General features: G+C 51.4%; 2 protein-coding genes across 2 annotated transcripts in view; one reads left to right on the top strand and one right to left on the bottom strand.

The window, feature by feature from the left end:
• Nucleotides 1–16,116, top strand: part of RAMP1 (receptor activity modifying protein 1) — a 30,701-nt gene extending 14,585 nt beyond the window's left edge. Inside the window, exons 2-3 of the mRNA XM_059820627.1 lie at nucleotides 4,525–4,663; nucleotides 15,106–16,116. Coding sequence (XP_059676610.1) covers nucleotides 4,525–4,663; nucleotides 15,106–15,361 — 395 coding nt within the window. The 3' untranslated portion in view covers nucleotides 15,362–16,116. The remainder of the gene's footprint in view (nucleotides 1–4,524; nucleotides 4,664–15,105) is intronic.
• A 2,205-nt stretch (nucleotides 16,117–18,321) lies between these two features.
• UBE2F (ubiquitin conjugating enzyme E2 F (putative)) overlaps nucleotides 18,322–22,822 on the bottom strand; it is an 88,758-nt gene continuing 84,257 nt past the window's right edge. Inside the window, exon 10 of the mRNA XM_059820447.1 lies at nucleotides 18,322–19,722. Within this exon, the coding sequence (XP_059676430.1) occupies nucleotides 19,672–19,722 (51 nt within the window). The 3' untranslated portion in view covers nucleotides 18,322–19,671. The remainder of the gene's footprint in view (nucleotides 19,723–22,822) is intronic.

Here is a 22,822-nt window from a genome sequence, read left to right as displayed (position 1 = left end):
GAATGGCAAAGGGCCGGGGTGGCGAGGCTTGCAAAAAATGCCGACGGGCTCCGTTGTGATGCCTGGGAACCGGGTCTGTCAGCGCTGGCATTGCTTTGACCTCCTGTGCCATGCCAGCCTGAAATGCTCATCTGTTCTCAGGCTCTACGGTCCTCCCTGCCTCTGCATCCCCCTGGGGCTGGCTGCACGTCCCAGCGAGACGAGTCCAAGAAGTCCCGGAATACTGAGGAGAAAATGTCCGGGGACTAAAGAATTATGCAGAGGGGACGGTGATGTGAAATTCAAAACTTTTCTTGCAGAGAAAGCTCAGGGCTTTCTGCTGGTGAACCGTCACCTCTGCAGCAGTGGCAGGAGGAGAAGGAGGAGGTGGTGTCCACCAAGTTGGTTTCTGGAGCTGTGAGCCCAGAGCGCTTGGCCCAGATGCCAGCTATAAGAGGTGTAACGGGAGCAAGTCCAGTTATTGTCCCGAAATTTTTGTAACAATTCAGGACCAACACTGTTTTTCTGCTGAAATACATGAGTGACTTGGGTTTTTTGCAGCTAACCCTCACTAAGCTGAACCCTGGTAGATGTTTGCTGCGACGCTCCAGGACATAAATCCCAGAGCAATCAAGAGGATCTGGGATGCCGGAAAAAGCCTTCGCTCCAATCACTTCCTCACCGCCACTCTCCAGATGTTCCCTGTTAGGACGCAAATTACGGATCCTTAAAGTTACGTCTTTTAACATGCAATCAGTGCTCCTCTTGGCAGGGAAGGGCGTTCATCAACAGTGGCACAGGTCCTCGTGCTGAGATAAGCACCGCGTCGGATGGTGTCTCCTTCCAGCAGAAGGCGTCTTTGCACGCAGAAGGCAGCGCGCACGCATGCTGCAAGGATGAATTTTGGACGGCATGCAGTAGTATCACCTCTATGGATGCACAGGCCGGGGAGACATGGGAAGACGGAGATAACCCCCTGCTCCGTGTCTAGGCAGCACCGAAAGACCAAGCGGGGCTTTGGAGGTACCGCATGGCTCCAGTGGGGTGTTCCCAGAGGACCACGGCGTTCCTGTAGCTCTTGGTGCTGTTTTTCCCAAGGGAACAGGAGTGCCGGGGGCATGCAAGAAGGGAACTCTTGGAGGCAGCTCAGCCTCGGTATAGCTGGGTTCTGGAGCTCATTTATTCAGCAGCTCCTTATAGCCTTCACAAATGGATGCTGCTAAGTACAGAGACATGACCACTCTGGAGCGCAGTTATTTACAGCTCACTGCAGCTGACTTACACTGCCTCCATCAGCAGGGCTGAGCGGGGAAGGAAAACCTTCTGGAATGAGAGCCAGATGTCTCCCTGCTTTTTTTCCCCTGTTGTTACAAACCCTGAGCCCACCCCAGCCTGACATGTTGATAAACATGGATTTGGGGGAAATCCAGGAAGCAGCAGGGAAATATCTGTGGATTTAAGTGGGGACCATGTGGAAACGTGGCAGGAGCTTCTCCTCACTTTGACCTTAAAATACGCATTTAGAGCTAAAGCAAATTCTCCCCGGCCAGCTGAAAACAAAAGAGCTTTTCGGCCTCGCTTTGCCCAGCTCCATCCTCACAGCATTCACACAACAGGCTCTGTTGCTCCTCTTGAAAGCTCTTTGCCTCTGATGTATAAAACAAAAGAGCCCTTAACGATGTTAAAACTCAAATGTCCTCGTGAAATGTCTCGGTCACTGGCTGATGGGTCTAGTTTCCCCAGTCCCCTGGGGAAAAGGATTCGCAGACAGACCTCATGTGTACGTATGGGAGATGTGGTGGGAGAGACATCTTCCAGGAGGACGGTCTCTGCACCGCTCCGTGGGGTTACCAAGGCAAGCCTTGGCTGTCGGCATCTGCAATGTTCACCGTTGCAGAAGGCAAGTCCTCGTGGGGAAGGCAGAGCTCCTGGGGAACATTGCGAAGAGCTGCCGGGGCGGGGGGAAGAGAGGTGGTGACGTGCCCATGAAGGACCTTCAGAGCTAAGACAAGAGGCGGGAACGAAGTGCAAGCGTACGACTCACGCAGTCAGGGATGACAAAGCCTGTGCACTGGCTCTCTCTCTCTCCCGGCTGCCCACACCTGTACTCAGCCCACGGCTACGTCCAACCCAGCAGCGTCTTTTGATCTGCTTTGATTGGCAAGTGCTTAAAGCTCCCTGGGTTTTCATTTTCACTTGGTTTGGGTTGTTTATTTCTTTTCATAGTAGGGCTCATTTTCATGCTGACTACCAGGTATACGTGGCTTGCAGCTTCTCAAGCAGGCGTTGCAGTCAGTTTGTGGTTCTCAGCAGCTTTGTCCCCGTGGTTTATTTAGTGTTTCTCCTGTCCCCACCCAAGGTGGAGCTGCCTGTTGAGGTGTTTTCCTCTAGGTCCGGTCTGCAGGAGCAGCTGCGCGGTCATCAGAGAATCTTTGGGCATCTCTAAGGACAATTGTTTTCATGGTGCAAGTGATGGCTTGTCTCTAGGCTCATCGGTGCTATTTGGGAGCGGGCAGGAGCGAAGCCAGGCGAAGGGGAGCCTAGCTGTGCTTGGGTAACTTCTGTTTCTCTTTCTTCCTGTGCTGTATTGCTGTTGAATGTCTTAAAGCGGCTTTGTCTTCCTCAATTTCTCTCCGTGTGTTGCGTGTCTCACTCATTTCTGCCTGCCTCCGTTTCCTCATTTGCTCCTCAATCCCCTTGGCCGCTTGTCCGGCTGCTTTTTCACCTGTTCGCCTCCCCTGCTCTCCTTTCTCCCCGTATGCAGCTCTCTCCTGTTCTGCACTCGACGGGTTCGCCGGCGGCATTTTCTCTCCAAGCTGTTTGTCTGGCCGTGTGATGGGCATAATGTTTGCAGGGCGCCTGGCCTTCGCAGTCCGGTGCACAGTCTTCACCGAGGGGTGACCCCTCGGGGTGGCACCTGAACCTCCCTTGGATGCTGGTGCTCGCTCAGCCATGTCACTTCTTCACTTGATTTCGTACAGATTTGAAGGGATGGGAAGGGGAGAAAAGCCTCCCGGCCATTGATCATCCCTAAGCCTGCCTGGACTGAGATTTGCAGTCCAGCTCTCACGTAGAATTATTGCACCTTCTTTCCTCCTCCTCCTCGCTCGATGCTTTGCTTCAGCATCCCAAACCTTCCCGTTTCAGAGCTTGTCTCTGGCTGAGGTGGTGATGCGCAGGTGCTGTAGGCTCAGCCCCTGAGTGGTATCAGTTGGGGAGAGCTTTAGATTACGATAAACTCGGTTTTATTACTGCAACAGTGAGGGTTTAACGCTCCTTAACTCCCTTCCCTTGGCTTAATAACTCACATCATTGTGTTCTCTCGAGCCGGACCAAAGCAGCTGCCGCGGTGGGAGGTGGCGTAGGAGCCCTGCAGCCACCCAGAAACCTCGCCTGAGGGTCTGGGGCCCCCTCGCCACCCAAATCCCCCAGCGGGTCCTGAGTTCCCACCCGTTGCCGTAGGATGCTGGTGCCTAAGTGCTCCGAGGATTTGGGGGCTGCAGAGGGACCGCTCGAGGAGGGCATCCCTCAGACAGGAGCCGCTGGTGGTGTCCCACGGCTTTCATACGCAGGCCGCTAAATAAGTAGCTAAATTCTGTTTTGTTAAAAAATAAGACAAAAATAAAAATAAAGCCCCACTCCTTTGCACAGAGTTATTCGCGCGTAGCAAAAAATAGAGCTGGTATGCGATGCCTGCCTGCAATGTACTCCAGGAGCTGCAAAGGCACTAGCTGGCACTTTGGGACCAAGGGAGAGATACTATTTATAGCCAGGCTCAGTAAATTATTCCTCTGAAGGTTTTTTTTTCCTTCGAGCCTGCTCCCTCTTCCCTTTGTGGCAGTACTGTCCTTTTCCCTTTCCACTCGCCAGCAACATTGTGCACAAACTTGTAGGGAAGTAAGCAGCATCTCTTCCTCCTCTGGTCCCAAACCATAAGGCATCGTGTAGCAGGGCCACGTACCCAGAGGTGAATTAAATCAGCGCCGTGCAGCCAGAGATGAATTTCACCGCGCTTGTCCCAGCACTCCAGCGGAGACGGATATTTGTTTCCAAGTGTGGCACCGTGCAGATAATTTTGAAGGGGACCTTTGCTCAGCAGCAGCAGGGATCCGGCTGGGAGTCATGGGGTGATGTCCCAAGTTCTCCCACACACTTACTCCTTTTGTAAAACAAAAAACCGGGAATTTAAAGTCCAAAGACGCATGTCAAGTGATCAGCAGAGAATAAATCTACGTCCTTACTTATTTATGACTTCCCTGGCGTATTTTGAATCACTGATTTATCTAGCGGCAGGCACTTGGGAGGCTAACGGAGGATGCTGCTGCAGGGTCAGAGGGATGTGAAGAGGGAAATAAAACCCTGAGAAGGAGGTTTTGAAGAAACTGGTTGAGAGTGGGGTTGCGTTGATGTCCAGCTTTGCTTTGGCAGGTGCCTTCTGCGTGAAGAGCTGTGGGGGGACCGTGCGGTGGGGGGCAAGGGGCTGTCATCGGGCCACGACCCGCCGCGGCAGAGCCTAACCCCGCTCGCCCCTTGCCTGTCTTCCAGCCCATCACTTCATTGCGGCGACGGCGTGCCAGGAGGCGGACTACGGCTGGATGATCCGGCACTACTGCCTGAAGCAGTTCCAGCTCAGCATGGAGGGCATTGGGCAGCGGCTCTGGTGCGACTGGGACGAGACTGTGGGGTAAGTGAGGTCCCTCTGCTCGCCCCTCCCTTCCTGGCATCCTGGGACAGCCTGCACCCGTCTTTTTTGGGGTGTAAGGAGGTCTGCGGTGGGTTTTATTTCATGGGGCGGAACAAATTTCACTCCACTTTGCAAGTGCTGATGATGCCCTGGCTCCGTCCCTGCCGGGTCCAGCTGAAGGGGCTTCCTCATCCCAGTTGCTTGTGGAGCGGCTACAAGGCGGGCTTGGAGGGGAGAACTGTGGACATTGCCTGGACTTCAGTGTGGCTTTTGACACCGCCACCCACAGACAAGCTGATGAAGTGTGGGCTGGATGAGCAGACAGCGAAGTGGGTTGAAAACTGGCTGAACGGCCGAGCCCAGAGGGTGGTGATTCTTGGACAAAGACTAGTTGGAGGCCAGCAACCCCCCAGGGGTCAATGCTGGGTCCAGTCCTGCTTAATCTCTTCGTTAATGATCTGCATGATGAGGCAGAGTGTACCAGCAGTGCACCAAGTTCACCGATGACACCAAACTGGAAGGAGTGGGTGACACACCAGAGGGTCGTGCTGCCATCCAGAGGGACCTCAACAGGCTGGAGAAATGGGCTGAAAGGAACATCACGCAGTTCAACAAGAAGTACAATGTCCTGCAGCTGGAGAGGAATGACCCCAGGCACCAGGACATGCTGGGGACTGTCAGCTGGAGAGCAGCTTGGCAGAAAAGGGCCTGGGGGTCCTGGTGGGCACCAGGTTGACCATGAGCCAGAAACGTGCTCTTGCGACAAAGAAGGTGAATGGTGTCCGGGGCTGCATTGGGAGGAGTGTTTCCAGCAGGTCGAGGGAGATGATTGTTCCCCTCTACTCAGCACTGGTGAGGCCACCCCTGGAGTGCTGGGTCCAGTTCTGGGCTCCCCAGTGCGAGAGAGACATGGACGTACTGGAGAGAGTCCAATAAAGGGCTGTGAAGATGATGAAGGGACTGGAGTATGTCTCCTACAAGGAAAGGCTGAGAGAGGTGGGGCTGTTCAGCCTGGAGAAGAGAAGGCTCAGGGGGATCTTATTAAGGTATAGAAATACCTGCAGGGAGGGTGGAAAGAAGACGGAGCCTGGCTCTTCTCAGCAGTGCCCAGTGACAGGACCAGAGGCAGTGGGCACAAACTGAAGCACAGGAGGGTCCCTCTGAACATCAGGAAATGCTTTTTCACTGTGAGGGTGACCGAGCGCTGGCACAGGTTAACCAGGGAGGTTGTGGAGTCTCCATCCTTGGAGATACTTAAAAGACATCTGGACACAGTCCTGGGCAACCAACTCTATGTGGTCCTGCTTGAGCAGGGGGTTGGACAAGATGAGATGGACCTCCAGAGGTCCCTTCCAACCTCAGCCATTCTATGATTAAATGGACTTTCAAGGAGCACAACCTAAGCAGTGTTTGGAAATCAGCATGATGGTCTTGCTCAGTACAGTTACGTCATGTGGAGAAACCACATGCCCCAGTGGTGGAGTTTCAACAGGAGAAGACCACTTTTCTCACTGGCTGCTACACGCTGGGTATCGATGTGTTAATAAGGCAGTAGATTGGGATCCCTGTCGCGGCTCCATTACCTCTTCTGGTGACGAACTGCTTGATGGACATATTTTCCATGAGATTTTTCTTTTTTCTCAGCACTCAGGTTCTCCAGGCAGTCCAAAATGCCCGAACTCAGCTTGAAAACCCCACAACCCACTGAGATGCTCTCAGACCCTACGACAAAAATCCCAGGTCGTCCCACCGGACCTGCTGGCTCACCCGCTACTTCCAAAAGTTGCGTGTTAATTTTTCTCAGCAACTAGAGGGAGAAGCTGGCATGGTGGAGCATATGGCAGTCTTCTGCTAAGCCTCCTGTTTGTAATCAGTGTCAGGGAATTAGCGGTGATTTATGACTTAGGAGAAGCAGAGATGTGGTCTGCTTTCCTGGTGGAGCGCTCGGCAGCATCCTTGGGGGGATAATGAGGGTGATCAGGGAACCCTACTTAATGCAGCAGCATCAGGGAGAGCAGGGATGTTTCATATGGGGAACGTGCTGCTCTGTGGGTTTTCTTTTGGCTTTTTTTGCATTTCTTTTTGTTGGGTTTGGGGTTTTTTATTGCAAACCACCTGAACAACACTTTCTTTGGATTATCTCTTTCCTATTTATAATAAGCAGAGCTGAATTTTTTGGTACCGCCGTGGCATAAATCATTCTCCCGGCGAGATGGTTTTGATTAAAGTTGCAAAGACTGGTCAGGAGTGTCCGTGTGTTGGCGTGAGGGCCTGAAAAGAGAAAATAAAAACCCGTTCTCTACTCTGAGCTGGCTTTCCGCATCATACAGCGTCGTTGTGCCTTGGCCTTTCTCAGGAAAAATGAAGCGGCGGACAAAAATGAGCTCTTGCGACACAAGGCAGGGATTGAGGTCAGTTGGAAATGGCGAGCAGATGTTGCCGTATGCCATGAGTGTTTTGCACAAAAATTGGAGTTTTTGTAAGGTTTTGGTTGATTTCCTGCTTCGTGTCCCTTTCTTCTGTGCCAAATTAAAATCTATATATACGTGTGTGTGTAAAAAGACAGACATATAGATAGCTTTTGAAAAAGACAGCTTGGGTTTTCCTTCCCCTTTATCAGTAACAAAATGGAGGGGAAGAAAAGAGAGTGGAAAGACCATAGGAGGTTTTCTGTTTCTGAGAAACCTCCTCTGGCCCTCAAAAACGTCCAGGGCTGCTGCTGTTGCTCCAGCCCCCGGCCACCTTGGCGGTCTCTGCGGGACCTGTCCCCCTCTGTCGACACCTTTGGAGGCAGCATCCAGATGTGGTCCAGATGTGGTCCAGATGTGGTGAGTGGCAGGAGAAGGGGATAACCACCTCCCTGGGTCTTGTGGCTGCGCTGCAGCTGAGCTTCCAACCCTGGGGCCGTCCCAGCAGAGCTGTTCCCTACCCGGGCTGTCCCCATGCTGAGGCTGAGTGTGTCCCAGGGGCAGGACTTTGCTTTTGGTCCTGGTTCGGTGCTATCTTGCAAGCTTGATGAGATGCAATCCATCTCCTCCTCCAGACCTTCGGCGAAGCCATAGCACAGGAAGCAGAGGTGTATTAATAAGCTTGTTCTTTATCTCCGACGTCCTGTTTTTCTTCTAAATAGCTTCTACTAAACTGGTTATCCTTGAGGCACTTGGAGGAAATGTTGATAAACTTGCAGTGTTTAATTTGATTGCGTGAGTCCATTTGCTCTGTGCAAACACAAAGCTTGGGGTTATTTAAGAGATGACATTCCTCTGATCCTCCTGTGCCCTCAGGACACTGGGAAAATCAGGTAGAAATAGCTCAGCTACTGCTGTAACTCAGCTGCTCTGCAAGGATGTGGGTTTCAGGTGGCCACCTCGCGTGACACCCCTGCTCCCTAGGTGTGCATGGGACTCACCATCCCCTTTTAGGAGAAGAAGTACTGTTAGGAGCTGTCCCAGCAGGAGTGGGCAAGGGGTGGCATAGGCTGGCTGGTCGCCCCTCCGGCTTTAGGGGGAAGGACTTGACTTCCACCAGGCTTGAGATGAAGAAATGGAAATAAAACGCCTGCCTAGAGCCTGTTTCCCTTCCATATCTTCCCCCAAACCAAGGAATTTTGATGCTTGAAACCTGTCCAAAACAAGGAGGAGAAATGTTTGAAGGTTTTGCCTCTGACAGGACCTGTACCATCCGCAGCGTCAGGTTTGGAGCTATGATTTCTCATATGTGGCATTTAGCGGAGAAATGCCTGTTAGGCCCATCATTTACTGCTCAATTGAGAATGACATGATGGGAACATCTGGATAAATCAATTGTCTCAGCAGAGTTTGTAATTGTGGTTCATGGGCCCTATTTATAGGCTGCAGATTATCCTCCCATCTTACCCTCAGAAGTATTAACCGAGCTCTTGTATCGCTGGTACCGCTGCGTTCAGATGTAACAGAGGGGTCTCTCTGGACCAGGAGCGTTTGCTGAGGTTGGGCTTGGACCATGTGAACAAGCACCAACTCTCTGAGAAGGTTTGTCCAACAGCGTTGAGCTCTGCTGGCTTTCTTAGCCGTGCTTATCTGGGGAAAATTGATGGGTTTTTTGATATGCAAAATCGTGTACCAGGGACACGTGCGTAAGCTGTTGCACGCTTCAGGAATGGGATGTCAGGTGGTTTTTAATAAAATAATTAGATCCAGAAGTTGGCCATGAATGTTGTCTCCTGGGAAGGGACAAGGACTGCTCTGAGAGGTGTTTGCCCTTGGGTCATCTGGTTTCCTTCCCTCTCTCCCTCCCCAAAGGATGAGCGATCCGGTGTGGCCTCAGATGCTCTGGCTCGAGCTGTGCGTGCCGGTGCCCGCTGGGTCAGCTGCCCACCTACCCGCTCACGTGCCGCAAGGTGGTCTCTCCAGCCCCTCCGTGGCGTTGCCCCATGGATCCCTGGCCTGAGAGCAATTTAGACCAAGCACCCTGGTGTTTTGTTTTCCAGGGCTTGCAGCCACCCTGTTATTTAAAGCTGGAGCTGCATCGTGGTCTCCTCTGCTTCATGGTGGTGGCCGAGCTGCTTTGACCGGGAGCTCAGCTGTGCGTGACTGATTATCTCGAAGATCAACGTGGCTATTTTGATTCCAGGTCCAGATTCATCAGCGTGGCGGTTGAGCCAGGGGATTAGCTGTGGTCTCCCTCGGGGCAGCTATTTTGGGGATGTGGAGCACTGCTGGCAGAGCCGGGGCTGCTGGAGGGGTCGGGCCGCTGGCCAGGCACCCACGAATGCATCAGCAGGAGCTGATGACTTGTAGATATTTTCCCTGCATGGTTTTGGCTCGCTGGCGGGCCTTGGCCAGAGGATGGCTTTGCACGACAGTTTTTGCATGGCGTTGATGCACCAGGCAGCAGCAGCAAGCAGGACGGGAGGATGCTCGCTGCGCTGAGCGGTGCCACATCTGCGGATGTCACTCCAGCCAAGCCCGGCACCTTCATCCCAAATATATCCGCCCCGTGGCAGGCCTAAAAATCTCCGGGGAATGCTTTCACATCGCTGTGGGCATCCTGCGGGGAAGGAGCTCACCGGCGTGGTGTTTTGCCTGTCAGTCTGAGAGCTGCAGACGGGTCCAGAACTGTGCCGATGCCGCCCGCTCCCGGCACGCCTGGTACCCTGCCCCGCTCCTGCCCCCGCTGCGGGGCAGCTCTCGCAGCCGTGAATGCGCTCACTGTGTGTCTTCAGGTTATTTACCCATTATCTTCGAGGCAACAGATTGATCCATTATCTTGTTATCTCATTATCTACTTACTTATCTTCAGGTTGCCAGGTCCCTTCTGGATACCCCTTTGCCGTGTCTCCAGGCTCGCCCTGCAACCTTGCAGAGGAAGAAATCAATTTTTGCTTTTAATTTACAAAGCAAAAGGAAAGCCTTGTGGTTTTTTGGTTGGTTTTTTTTTTTCCTTCTGAGACAAGGGATTTGGGGAGGATAGGAAAAAAAAATCCCAATACTCGTAGCAAAGGGAGAGCTGGCAATCCTGCAAACCTTAACCGGTATCCATAGCGTAACACCGTCTGCACCAAGGCACCGGCGAGGAATAAATGGCAGATTGAATTCCAGTGGTAAAAAAACCAGAGGCATTGCTTAGGATTTACAGCGGTGTAAGCATTTGGATCCCGTCAAACCATAAATCAGTCCTCGACTGCTTCTCACCAGCGGCCCAGCCCCGTCCCCGTCCTGCCCATGGGTGTTCGTCACCACGTAGTCCCCGCGCCGCTCGGCCTCCTCCTGCCGCAGCATCCTTTAAACCCAAACCATTTCCATGGTGATGAGAAAACAGTTTTAATTGCAGTTCACATTGGGTAGGGAAAAAAATATTTAGAACTAAGCCAAGCCGTACTTTTCAGGGCAGGGTGCCCGTCTCCCTGCCCATCTCCCTGCCCGCAGCCTGTGGTGGTGGGATGGCTTGGGAGAACCTGCCCTGTTCCCGGTGCTGTCCTACATCAGCTCAATAACCACAATTCTTTTACATTCTTTTTAGGAATTAAAGCTAGTCTTTTAAGGCATTTTTGAGGATTTTAAATTAAGATGGTTGTATTTAAGGCAAAACCAAGGGTCAGAAGAAGATGGAGGTGGCGTGGGCGCACACTGCTTCTCCTTTCCTTCTCCCCTCTGTGTCTAGTGGTCTCTGGGGACACGCTGACCGTCACGGCGAGCTAAGGACACCCTCCACGCTCAGCGCTCCTCCAGCTGTGGGCATCTCTCCATCCCTCCATCTCAAAGCACAGGCGAGTCCCCGAGAGCTGCCGTTCCAAGGGAAGCCCTTGCTGGGCTGCCAAAGATTTTTGGCACTGGGAAAGATCCCAGAGAAGCCCAAGTCCTGTTGGGAAAAGGGAGTGTGACTTGGGGATGCTTCTTGAAGCCGCCGAGCTCTCATCGGGGTCGGGGAAGCAGGACCAGCCTGAGCATTCTGACCCAGATTTTTTCTGCACATAGGACTGGATGGTCCTTGCGAGAGGTGAGGAGAGCTTTCAGATATCGTCCCATGGGGGCAAAGGTGCCCAATGGACAGGCTTTTGTCGCATCCTTTAATTCCAAATATCATCTTAACCAACTCCTCTGTTGCCAGCCAGGTTTTGCAGCCTGGCTTTTGGCTGTCATGAATAGCATGCGGCGTGTACCTTTGGGCTGCACCGGCTATTCATAGCCCCTGGCAAACAGCATTAAAAACACCCGCTCCTTCGGTTACCTCTTGCTCCCAGGCAGGTTGGGAAGTCGGGGACAACCGTTCTTAGATGTCGCATCCTTAGATCCTCTGGTCACTCTGCAAAGCCGCGGGAACGTGCCACGGTGCGGGTCAGTGGGCCGGTGGCTTCTCTACCTCCTTATTTACCCTGACCGAACTGAGCTATCATGGAGCTTGTCGGAAGCCCAGCCAGGGATTTGCCCTGTGGTTAATCCCCCCGCTTTCAGTAACAGCCACAAGGTCCTGCTGAGCTGGTTTCAGAGGGCAGCCAGCCCCTGCTCTGCAGGGTGAGGGAGGAGAGGACGCAGGGCGCGGGTATTTTTCTGCACACTCCCCCACCTCGGGTCTGGTTTGGGGTCAGTGGCGTTCAGGTCTCTCAGGTTCTCCCCAAAAAATCGTCTGGGTGTTTTGCCAGGCATTGCAATCCCCAGCTGCCCCTGATGCCGCTGACTTGGGTTTCTGGCCTCACCGTTATGGTCCCAGCTGCACCCGGGGGGCTTCCGAAACACCCGGCCCCCTCTCTTCCCCCACTGCCTGCCCTGGCAGCGAGTGACAGCCTGTGCCACACTCCGTCTAGGGCCACGGCAGCAGAGCCGGTGGCATGCCGTGCCGCTCTAATTCTGCAGCTGCGTCGGTCACCGGCGTCATGTTTTGCTTCAGCTGCAGCAGCAGCGGGGTCCCTCCCCGGGCTGTAGCCGGCAGCAGCGCCCCAACTCCGGCAGTGCCCCCAGCACAGCGGGGCATGGCATGTGGTCCGCTGTAGCGTGGGACATGGGGCTGAGATTTGGCGATGCCTTTCTCCTCGTGCAAGGATATCATCTCTGGAGGCTTTGTTTTGGAAGGTCTGTGCCCTCGCTCAGCTGGAGGAGATGGTGTTTTGGGAGATGGAAGCTTGCAAATGAGCTGTAGGGTTGTCTGAAAGCCGAAAGCTTGACTCTACCTTTTCTTCAAAGAGCGTTTTCACTCTGCGGATGAGGATTACACCTCTTTCTGGACACCAGAAATAGCATGATCATCCCTGCAGCTCCCGGAGCTCGTCTCAGCTTTGCCTGGCTGAGCGTGGCAGGGGCCGGGGAGGGATGTTGCCCTCCTGGCCTGGGCTGTGGGGTGGGATGTAGATGGCAAGGGGAGGGCAGAGCAGTTGTACTGGGCAGCAGAACAACCCCCCAAGAGGTTTAACCATCAGCACGGGCTGAATTCCCTGCTGGGACCATGCTGGCGTGGTGCTAACGTAATAACACAGCTCTGCTTGTGGGGAGAGAGAGAAAGAAAACCAGATGCCGCTTTGGAGACGCAACGGGATGAAGGTTCGCCGTGGCTGTGGCAGGGAAGAGCACGCTCAGCCCCGGGCGTCAACACTGCTGCTCTCCGGTGGGATTGTGATCCCTTCTGACAAGGCATTGCAAGCAGCAGCCTGGGTCTGGTTTATCCATATTCCAGCAAACGGATCCCTTTGGTAGCCCTCTACGGTAGCTGGTGGTGCTCCGGTAATGAGAAGGTCCTCCACGCCATGTGTCTTGGTGCTCTGCATGTGAGGACAGAAGACGGACGGCATCTTGCAGGACCATTCGCCGAACACCGCGAGACACGGCAGCTCAGGACCCACGCAGCTGGTGGGGATGGACTTGGCCGGTGGTTGGCAGCTCGTGTCTATGGGTGGCCAAGGGTCTATGAGATAAAGTGGAAGACATTAAAGCACTCGGCTACAGTTGAGAGTTTAGCTTTGCTTTTAGTTGGCTGTTCATAAAACTATCACAGTCAAGTAGTGCTTTCTGTAAGCAAAGGGCAGAAAAATTGTCTCTTGAAGAGCATTCAGATTTGCTTTGCCTTGGCCAAGAGCGCAGCAGCCCTCGTTGTCACTTCTACACTTCTAGCTGCTGCTGAAAATGTTCTTCTTTTCCCTCCAGGCCCCTCCTGCTCGCTCCCCGCTGGGCTCTGGGGGTGTGTGGGGCTGGCTGGTGGCAATGCCCGTGATGCCACCCTGCGCCTGCCGAGGACGCGATCCCACCCAGAGCAGGGTGGCTTTAACAAAGACGGGGGACATGAAAATAAAAGGGACAGGAGACTTTTAGGGTACTTTAAGCCACAGCTGTAGACCCCCCACCCCTCCATCAGGATGGAAGGACCTCCTTCCACACCCGGACAGACGGTCGTAGCCCCACGGCCGCCTCCTCACCCCACTACACTGCTCGTGGGGCTGTAGGCACTTGGGTCCAGCCTCTCCCCAGATGGTGCGCACGGAGCCATCTGAGCACTGAAATACGGATGCTGCCTAAGTGTAAAGTGTAATTACACTTCATCCTTTCATTTGCCGACACCGGTTTGCTTTGGTTACTTGCACGTCTTCACGTATAGTGATGGGAGCAGCTATTTCTCAACACGAAAGTGCGGTCTGAGCCGGGGAAGGGCTAAGCCAGCTGCTGTACAGCCCTTCAGTTTTAAAAATAGCTTTTATTTGCTTTTCTGTTAACTCTTTCCCTCTGGTTCCTGAAGATGCTTCAGCTCCTGGGATCTACTAAGGCTGCTGATGAACGGGAAATGGTAATTTTGCACATTGGGATGCTGAGCAGAAGGTGCTTTTAGTAGCTCCAGGCACCCTGTTAATTAAATCAGCGGACTCCGCAGGGCCTCCCTCCGGCGCTGCCATGTGCCGATGGGCACGGCAAGGTGGCAGCCGCCTGCCCAAAAACTGATGAGATGCAGAGAGGCTGCGGCGAGTAGCTGGGAAGCTGCGTATAAAATATTTCTTCCCCCAGGCAAGTTTTTAATTAGCTAGCTGAGTTTTGGTTAGCTCTGCTTCTCTAGGATTAGATGTGAGTAGTTGGGATGGGGGGGAAAAAATTATATATATGTATTTCTTTTATTCCTAGCCAGTTTTAAAGCAGGTAGGATTTGAAACCCATGGTAATACCTGTCCTTCCAGAGGACTGGTTGGACCAGCACAGGGGCTGTCCTCTCTCTGCGGTGCCTCTTGCTCTGGGCTGCTCCTTGTGTTCCAAATGGTTGGTGAAAAAAAAAATCCTCAAAAAAAATGGACTTTCTGGCCATTGAGAGGTGGGATGGGTTGTGATCCTGTGGACCGGCAAAGCGGGGTACTGCAGGGAGATGTGCTTCAAAAGGATGCTGTTGGTTCATATGCACAGCCCCCCCATTTTTAGGCAATTAAAAGAATTTTAAGTAGATCCGATGTACTTCTTTCTGTTCCCTTTCGGATCAACCCGTGCAAGCTAAAGGAGGGTGCCCCGAAGGCCGGCAGCCCGGCGAGCGGCTCCATGGCCCAGGATGGGTTTCCTGAAGGTCTTTGCCTAAAGGTGCTGGAGAGTTATGTGGGTCCAACCGGTATTTTCTAATAGCACCCGTCTGGGTGTGAAATCCTGCAAAAAATCAACACAAAAAAAACCCCAAACCCCTTGCTTCTAGTCATTTCCTTCTGTAAATGAAAACTCCTTGTGCTTTTAGCTGTGGGTGAGCACTTAAAGTGTGCTCATAGTGGCAAAACCTGATGGGAATTAAAAAAAAGAATATATTTTTATACCTAGCTACCTACAATCTCAAAAAAATACTTGAAAAATTCAAATAACTTAGGTTACAATCTCAAATACAATCTCAAATAACATATACACACATCTATAATAGAAAGTATGTTATATTTTCTATTATATGGGGTGGGGGGGGGGCATGCTCACGGCTGGGTGCTGGTCCCTGGTGCCAACGTGGTGCCCTTGTCTGTATTGCAGCACCTACGGGGAGCTGACGAACTGCACGGCGCTGATCGCCGAGAGGCTCGACTGCTACTGGCCCAACCGGCTGGTGGACGAATTCTTCGTGGCCGTCCACAAGCAGTACTTCAGGAACTGCTCCCCCTCCGGGCGGGCGCTGCACGACCCCCCCAATGGCATCCTCTGCCCCTTCATCCTGCTGCCCGTCCTCGTCACCCTGCTGATGACCGCGCTGGTGGTGTGGAGGAGCAAACGCAGCGAGGGCATCGTGTAGGGACGCCCTGCCGACAGGGCGGGGGCCCCCACCCCGAAAGCACCCGTTTTTTTGGGAAGACCCTGGCAGAGGAGCGTCCCCGGGGGGGTACCAAGCTCCAGAAGCAGAGACGGCAACGCCACCGCTCCTCCCTCGTCGGTACGCTCCGCACCGCGCACATACCGCTCGCCGGGCAGTTTCTAAATAAATACGTCATTTAAGACTTGGTGGTTTGGCGATACGGGATGCCGGTGGCCGGTGAGGCTGCCCGGCGGCGGGGAGCCCTCTCGGGGTACCGGGGAGCACGGCTCGCCTCGGGCATCGGCATGGCTGCGTCTTTCCCACCTGCTTCCCTCCCGCAGCATCGCATTTTGCCAAAAGAAGAACATTTTTTAAAAATAAGAAAGAAAAGGGGGCGGGGGTTGAAATCCTGCTGGCCCCGCGATGCTGGCGCGGCGTCAGGAGGTTGCAGCGGGTGTAACCGCGAGGCCGGTGGGTCTGGAGGCAACCCCGGGCGATGAAACCTTCAGGGCTTTCTCTTTTTGTCCCCTTTTTTTTCCACACCAGGCCCCCAGCGCAAGGCCGAGGCCCATGCAGGGTGGGTTTTGCCTGGGAGATGGGGAGCGCTGGCGGAAAATCGGCGGTGGGAGCTGGTGGCACTGGTGGTGGCACCGGTGGTGGCACCGGTGGTGGCCTTCGCGGTGCCCTGGGGCTAACAAGCAACGGGAATAAGGCGCTTTTCCTACCTAAATAAATACATACATAAATAAACCAGGTGCCCGTCTCCGGTGTGAATCCTCAACGCTCACCCCCTCCGTGAAAACTGGGGTCCGGGTGGGTCGAGGGGCTCCCTGGACACCCCCCTCACTGCCTCTGTGATTCTGGAGATGCCCCCAACAGTGTTGACCCCCACCCCATGGGCACGCTTTGGGGTGGCACTGGGGGTCCCGGGGGGTGGGTGGGGGGGGGTGGAAGGGCTGACTAAGTGGGGTGTGCCCCTCCAAGGCAGCGGGGCCCCTGGGGGTCCCTGGGTGTGGGTGGGCAGGTTGGGGGTCCACCCCTTCAGTGGGGTCCAGGAGTGGGGGTGGGTCCCTCCAAGGGGGACTGGGCAGCATCTGAGATGAGGAGGGAATCCCCGACCCCACCACTGGTCTCGGTTGTCCCCAACAGCTCCGGACCCCTCCAGATCCCCTTCAGCTTAGGGGGGGTTCCCTCGGGGAGACCCAGCTGCTGTCCCCCACCTTGGCCTTCACATTTCCAAAAAAAAAGCCCGAATTGCACGTGCCGGGCAGCGGGACACCCAGCCATCCACCTGGCCCACCCCAGGCTGCCCGGTCCCGACTCTCTGTTCCTCTTCTAGGATGCTGCAGCATTTTTTTCTTTACCATTTGAGGCTTTTTTTCAGTTGAACAATTAAGAAAAAAAAAAAAAATAATCAGCATCATTCGATGGGGAGCACCCAGGGCTCCAGAAAATACGGTCCCTGCAGCCAGGAAGAGCTGAAGAGGCTTTCTGGAAGATGACTACCTGCCTAGGATAAAAATAAGTTTAAAAACCAAACCAACAACAAGAGAAAAGCTGCATGGGAGTTACAGAAGCTGATTCCTGCACAAGCACGATTTGCTGACGAGCCTCCATCCACTGACCAGCCACAAGGGAAGGTGACACTTTGGGGACGTATAGGATAGTTTGCCTTCTGCCATCGCAGGGGGTCCCTGGGGGTGCAGGATAGCGACGAGCTCCCCGTGAGATTTCCGTAGGAGTACTTTGGCCATGTGCGGTGGAACTGTGCCCCGCCGCGGCACCCCGGCTTAGTGCGTCGGTGAGAGGCAGAAATCGAGGGTGGCTGGATGGAGTATAGACTAGTTGCATCTATACAAATATTTATACATATAAATACATATAAAAATAATTATATATCTAAAACTTCAAGCTCCTCATGTTCAGGAAAAAAGAATTCAGTTGCTTTTCCTGGACTGTGAGCTGATGGGCTCTTCCAGGACGAGGATAAGGTGTAACATTTTTTTCCCCCGTGTATTCCGGATGGGAAGAAGCTGATGCTTAAGCCTTCTCGCACAGTATTTAATAGCGTCCCGACTTGGAATACTCTGCTCATCGCCTCTAGGCAAGCAAAAACAGCGTGAAGGGATTATAGAGCAGGACTGTGCTGGGAGGTGGGGATGGGCTTTGATGACTGCACCTCTAGCTGCGTGCTCACGCAGGGACCCCGAACCTGCTGCACGCTCCGAGACAGCTTTTCCCAGCTCCCTGGAGCAGCACTCCTGCATTTGCCTTGCCCTGGGTGCATCTGCGGTGGCTTCCAGGTGAGAGTAGGGAGCCAGGCGTGGGTGACAGCCCAAGAAACAGGGACTTTTACCCCTTTTGCTGAAGGCTGGAAGGTGATGACGGGACCAGGGTGCCGCTACAGCAAGGAGCGCTCAGCTTTGTTAAAGCGAACTGGTTCAGCGTTGTCAGCGTGAAAAAACCAGAATCCTTCTGATTCAATATGCAAAAACTAGACATATTTTCCAACCTTTCTATTTTTCTGAGTGCTTTATTCTTTACCTTCCCTGTCATTACTATTTTGGCAGCAAAGACGTCTCACCGCAGTTGCCTGGTTAAAATAATACGCTGATCCATGTTTCATTTTAAATAGACATGGTGGCAATATTATCCAAAGATGAAGCTCACGATAAGGCTCTCCTCCTGCATGCCAATCTCTGCATTTCATTTCCCTGCTTTCCTAGACCTCCAGTAACATGTACAGGAGCCTGTGAAGCTGTAAGGGAAAAGGCACAGGAAAAATTTAACAAGCGAGGCTGCACCGAGCTTAGAATTTGCAACCCAGCTCTGCCACGCTAATGATGGAGACAGTTTTGGTTTCCTTCAGTGTCTGCAGAGGAAAGAATGAAGCGTAATCATTGGGGGGGATAAAAACCGAACAGTCAGTGCCCAAGCGTCACACACACACTTGCTCCGTATGAAACCACACGAACATTTATTTCTATGGTTTATCTGTTTATAAAAGCTTGAATCAGTTCCATCGCACCTCCTCTGCGGGATCCCACGAGTGAAATGCGTTTCGGTCTCTGAGGCTACGCCAATGCCCAGCCGGCTCGGCAGCCCCGGGCATCGCCTGGGTCAACGGGTGAGCGGTGGGGAGGTCTGGCACGTGACAGGCAGCAGAATTCTCACGGCATTTACTCTGAAGTGATTCCTGAGGTACACGCTACTCTCTTCTGAAGGATCTCTGCTTGCACACGCTATGTGTTCGATATACAGCTACTTACAGAAAAGGCAATTACAGCATCATATCCTTTCAGATTACGAAAAAAGCCAGGCGTGCACGAGCGTTTAAAAGAGGGTGCAGTGCGTTATTAGTCTCAGCTGCGTTATTAGTCATTCACTTTCAGTGCAGAAGTTTGAAGAACACAATTAGGTGTTCTCCAGGTAACGGTGCTTGAATTTACTTTCATCGGATCGAACAGCGTCTGATGCTCCCTTACCACATCCAAATTGGAAAGCCAGAGGCAGATTTCTTAAAAAAAAATCTCCCTTTCATTAAATTTTCACAGAAATATATAATATATATTATATATATATATAATTTTACTAATACTACACATTTACTTAAGTTATGGATTAGCCTATATTTCTTTTAACTACTTCACACAATGAATAGAAACAAAAGAATATTGTAGCCCAAACAGGAGCTGAAAATAACAATGTCAAAATTCCAAACGTGTGACAAAAACGTACTTACATTAAACATCATCAAGAATTTCAATATCAGAAGTAGAATTTCATTTAGCGCTTGCATTCTGGCAAGCTCTAAGCCTTAGCTGAATGACTCTTGGAAAAAGCTTGTATTGTTTCTGCTCATCAAAGGCAACAATATTGTGATTTGGTTCACAGGAGACCATTTTATTGCCAACTTGAAGTGTTCCAAAAACACGCCGCCTTTTCTGTTTGTTTTTGTTTTTCCTCCCCCCCTCCAGACTAGGCAAGAGTTAAAAAAAAGTGTAATTACAATTTCAATAGTGATTTCTTTTAACTTCTCAAGCATATCTCATCAACAGGATATACAGTACAGTTCAGAAGAGTAAACATTTTTAAAAGTAAGCAAACAACTTTTTCAACCAACATACACAATTTCTTGCTGTATTTATGCTGAACTCTCCTTTTAACATGGACAAGTTATGAAGTTAGTTTTCTTCTTCGGTACAACATGGACACAGGACTAGTACAATCCGGGTTGGTTTTGTTGTTGTTGTTGAAGTTAAGGACAACTCTAGTGTGGAAGCCATGGTCCTGCCATCCATCTCCCTTCATCATCTCGCATAGCGCTTAATGTAATCTTCAACTTTATTCCGAAAGTCCTCCTAGAGGAAAGCACAGTCAGAATTACCCCAAGCATGTCAGAGAGCGACTCACGTAGGACTACAGCGGTGGTGGATTCCCACATGAGCACCGGTAGGGTCAAATTTCCAATCAAGCGCAAGGCCTGCCGCTCTCCCCGAGACCCAGTACACGTTTCCAACGCGGTGTATGAGAACCAAGGCGACCGCTCGAGCCCTCGCAAGCAGATGTCCGTGCTCCGCCGGGGATCTCCCTGGGGACCAAACTGAACAAAGAGTTTGCCATCGCCAGCTATCAACAAAGGTACAAAGAGACTGCGTCTGACGGGTCGCCGGTGCCGGGAGGCCGGGTCCCAGCTAGCGGCACAGCAAAGATCTGGCCCCTGTTTTAGAGAAGGAAGGGAAGCTGTCCTTACTGGATAAAAGAGGCAAGGCTACGGCAGGAACTGTTACAAAAGCTGCATGCCCTAAGGCAGCTCTGTCCCAAATACTCATTCTGGCCTCGCCCTAGGAACTGCACAATATCGTAGCTAGCACGTAATTAAGCACATAATCAATCACTGCTTTTTTTTTTTGGTCATTTATTATAGCCTAAAGAATTAAAAATTCATCATCCAAGTCACTCTTTTGTTAAAGTGGTTCAGAGGGAACACGCTTACACCTGTAGCCCTCCACAGAAAACCTGCGGGACTATTATATAACCTCTGGTAGTTCGTCTTTATAAAGCACAGAGATGCCAAGTGAGAGGAATTCAGATATACTTTCCTCATTTGATACTTGTCCAAGCCGGGATGTCAGACAGATGCTACATTCCTGTAACGTTATTCCGAGTCTGAATCTTGCCTTGCGCGCTTACAGCCTGTTATTAAATATGTTCAACACAAACACACCAAGTGGCGGGTGCTCCAGATTTACGTGGGGGGTTCACAGCAAAATGCTTCTTGCTTGATTTCCAGCTCCCAGTTTTGCGTGCTGGCTTGAATAAAAAAACCCAACACACACAACAGATGAAGAGGTTTTGAACGCCGTGTCCTGGTGCGGTGGAGCAGCCTGGAGAGCAGGGGCCACGGAAGCACTGAAATTCTCTGCCCACCAAGTCAAGGCTCTGCTTTTACGAGGAAAGGCACAAAGTCTCGCTGCCATGACCGGAGGTATCACAGCAAGACACGCTCCTGCTTTAAACAACGTACCTCGTCAAAGAAAGCAGCAGCTCCAGGTTTGCTGACACATAAAATGATGCCCTTTGAAGGCACAATGAGTGTTCTGGTACAGTCCACTCGGCAAAGAGCTAAATAAAATGAAGTTTACAGACAGAGCAGCAGTTTGTGAGTTTAATGCCCCCTGTAAATAATGGCCATTCATTGTTGAAGGACTTTAATATCGTGTCTTTTTTACTTTTTTGTTAACAGTAGATAAAAAGCGAGCACCGCAGTATGCGCCATGACTTTGTACTAATACTGCTACGAAGGTCTGAAAAGTAGCAAGTAGTCGCTTTTAACTGTGAAGCTTGTTTTAAAACCGGGGAGAGAGCTGTCTTCCCTGCAGGGGCACGCAGTAACCTATTCTGAAATTTGGAATATATGGTAAGATACTTAAAATAAAAAGAGAAATCATCAAGGCTAAAATGCCCCCTCCCCAAGCTGACTTTGCCTGCTTCTAGCTTGACTACATCAGCTGTGTATCCCCCTTTTTAAAAAAATTTGGATTTCCCCCCGTGTCTTGATCAGCATTTAGCTATACGCTGGCACTAAAACTTTTGCTAGACATTACATCACACCAAAATAAAGCAGTAATATAGGCTTTTTGCTCTAGCTAGCCTTAGAATGCATCGATATTTCCTTGGCCCCGAGACCACGCTTCTAACACTTCCCCATTAACTCCCTTTATGATGGTTTGGTTTTCTGCCAGTGAGTTTTTCTGTCAGCAAAAGGATAAAGGTTATCTCATGGTTAAAGTCCCAAATCAAAGGATCAAAGAAGAGCTACGATCCATATCAGCAACGTTGTCCGTGATTTCATTTTCCAACTGATAAAACGCATCACAGAGATGTCCATGAACTATATGCAAAATGCTCTGAATCTCAAAAGAAGTCTGAAACACAGTTTAAGGCCAAAAGTATCCTAGCCTTGGAAACAAAAATATAAATGCACTTTAGGGAAAAAATACCCACTGCTAAAGGCTCAAGAGTGGTACAGATGTGTGTTTTGCAGGAAATAAAAGCAGAGAGTATAAATTACAAGCCTCCATTACAGGAAATCACTGTAAGATGCTCGACACCTTGGCATCGGGCAGTAGGAGCCCAGATGCGGAGAGGAACCCTGCAAGGACTGACTGCTAAAAGAAACCAGCTCTTTAGGGCTGCAGAAATCCCCTTCCTCCTCAGAGACAGGCTGCCTGCGCTTCTTAGGAGAAACGAGCAGCTATTTTGGTACAATACAGCACCTGCTAAAGGCGATATTCTGTATAGTGGCTTTTAACTCTGCTGCAAGCACACCCGTTTCCGTGCTCGTACAACCAGACATTAAGTGTGCTAAGAAACCACTGCTACAGAGCTAATGCTGTCTTCATTTTAAATAAGATTTTGGATACCGGGTAACTTCAATCCTGTGACAACAGTAATGATAGCTGAGTATCACGTTAAAGTGTTTTTGAAGTATCTACTTATAAACAGCACGTCTGTTAGAGTGTTTCCCAGATCTCAGGCTTCCTCAGGCAAGAAAAATCTCTAGGTACCCTGAGTCTGTTAAAATATCACACAAACAAAAGAGAAGTGACCTTTTGAATTTGTTTACAGCTCCGATACGCTGACGCAAACTAGGACAGTTACTCATAATGGCAAACAATGCTGGAAACATCTCATTTACTGGTTGTGATGGTCGTTCTCAGCATTATGGACTGATCGCTTGCAGCAGCAACACTTTCTGTCACCCTCTTCTTGGGCACTCACAACATTAGAGCACATCGGTCACAACACTACACCTGATATGTGAAGCCTCTTGGACTTTCCTACTCTTGTGATTCTCTGAGAGACAGGTCACTAAAAGAAACAGGGCAAAGAAATACAAGCAATAGGGCCAACTGCATCTTCACTGTATCTACAATATCTAAGAGCAGTGCAGTACAG

The sequence above is a fragment of the Gavia stellata genome, chromosome 8 (genome assembly GCF_030936135.1).
Source record: "Gavia stellata isolate bGavSte3 chromosome 8, bGavSte3.hap2, whole genome shotgun sequence".
NCBI classification, from domain to species: Eukaryota; Metazoa; Chordata; class Aves; order Gaviiformes; family Gaviidae; genus Gavia; species Gavia stellata.
Note: the sequence above shows the minus strand (reverse complement) of the source record. Positions and strands in the feature narration are given on the sequence as shown.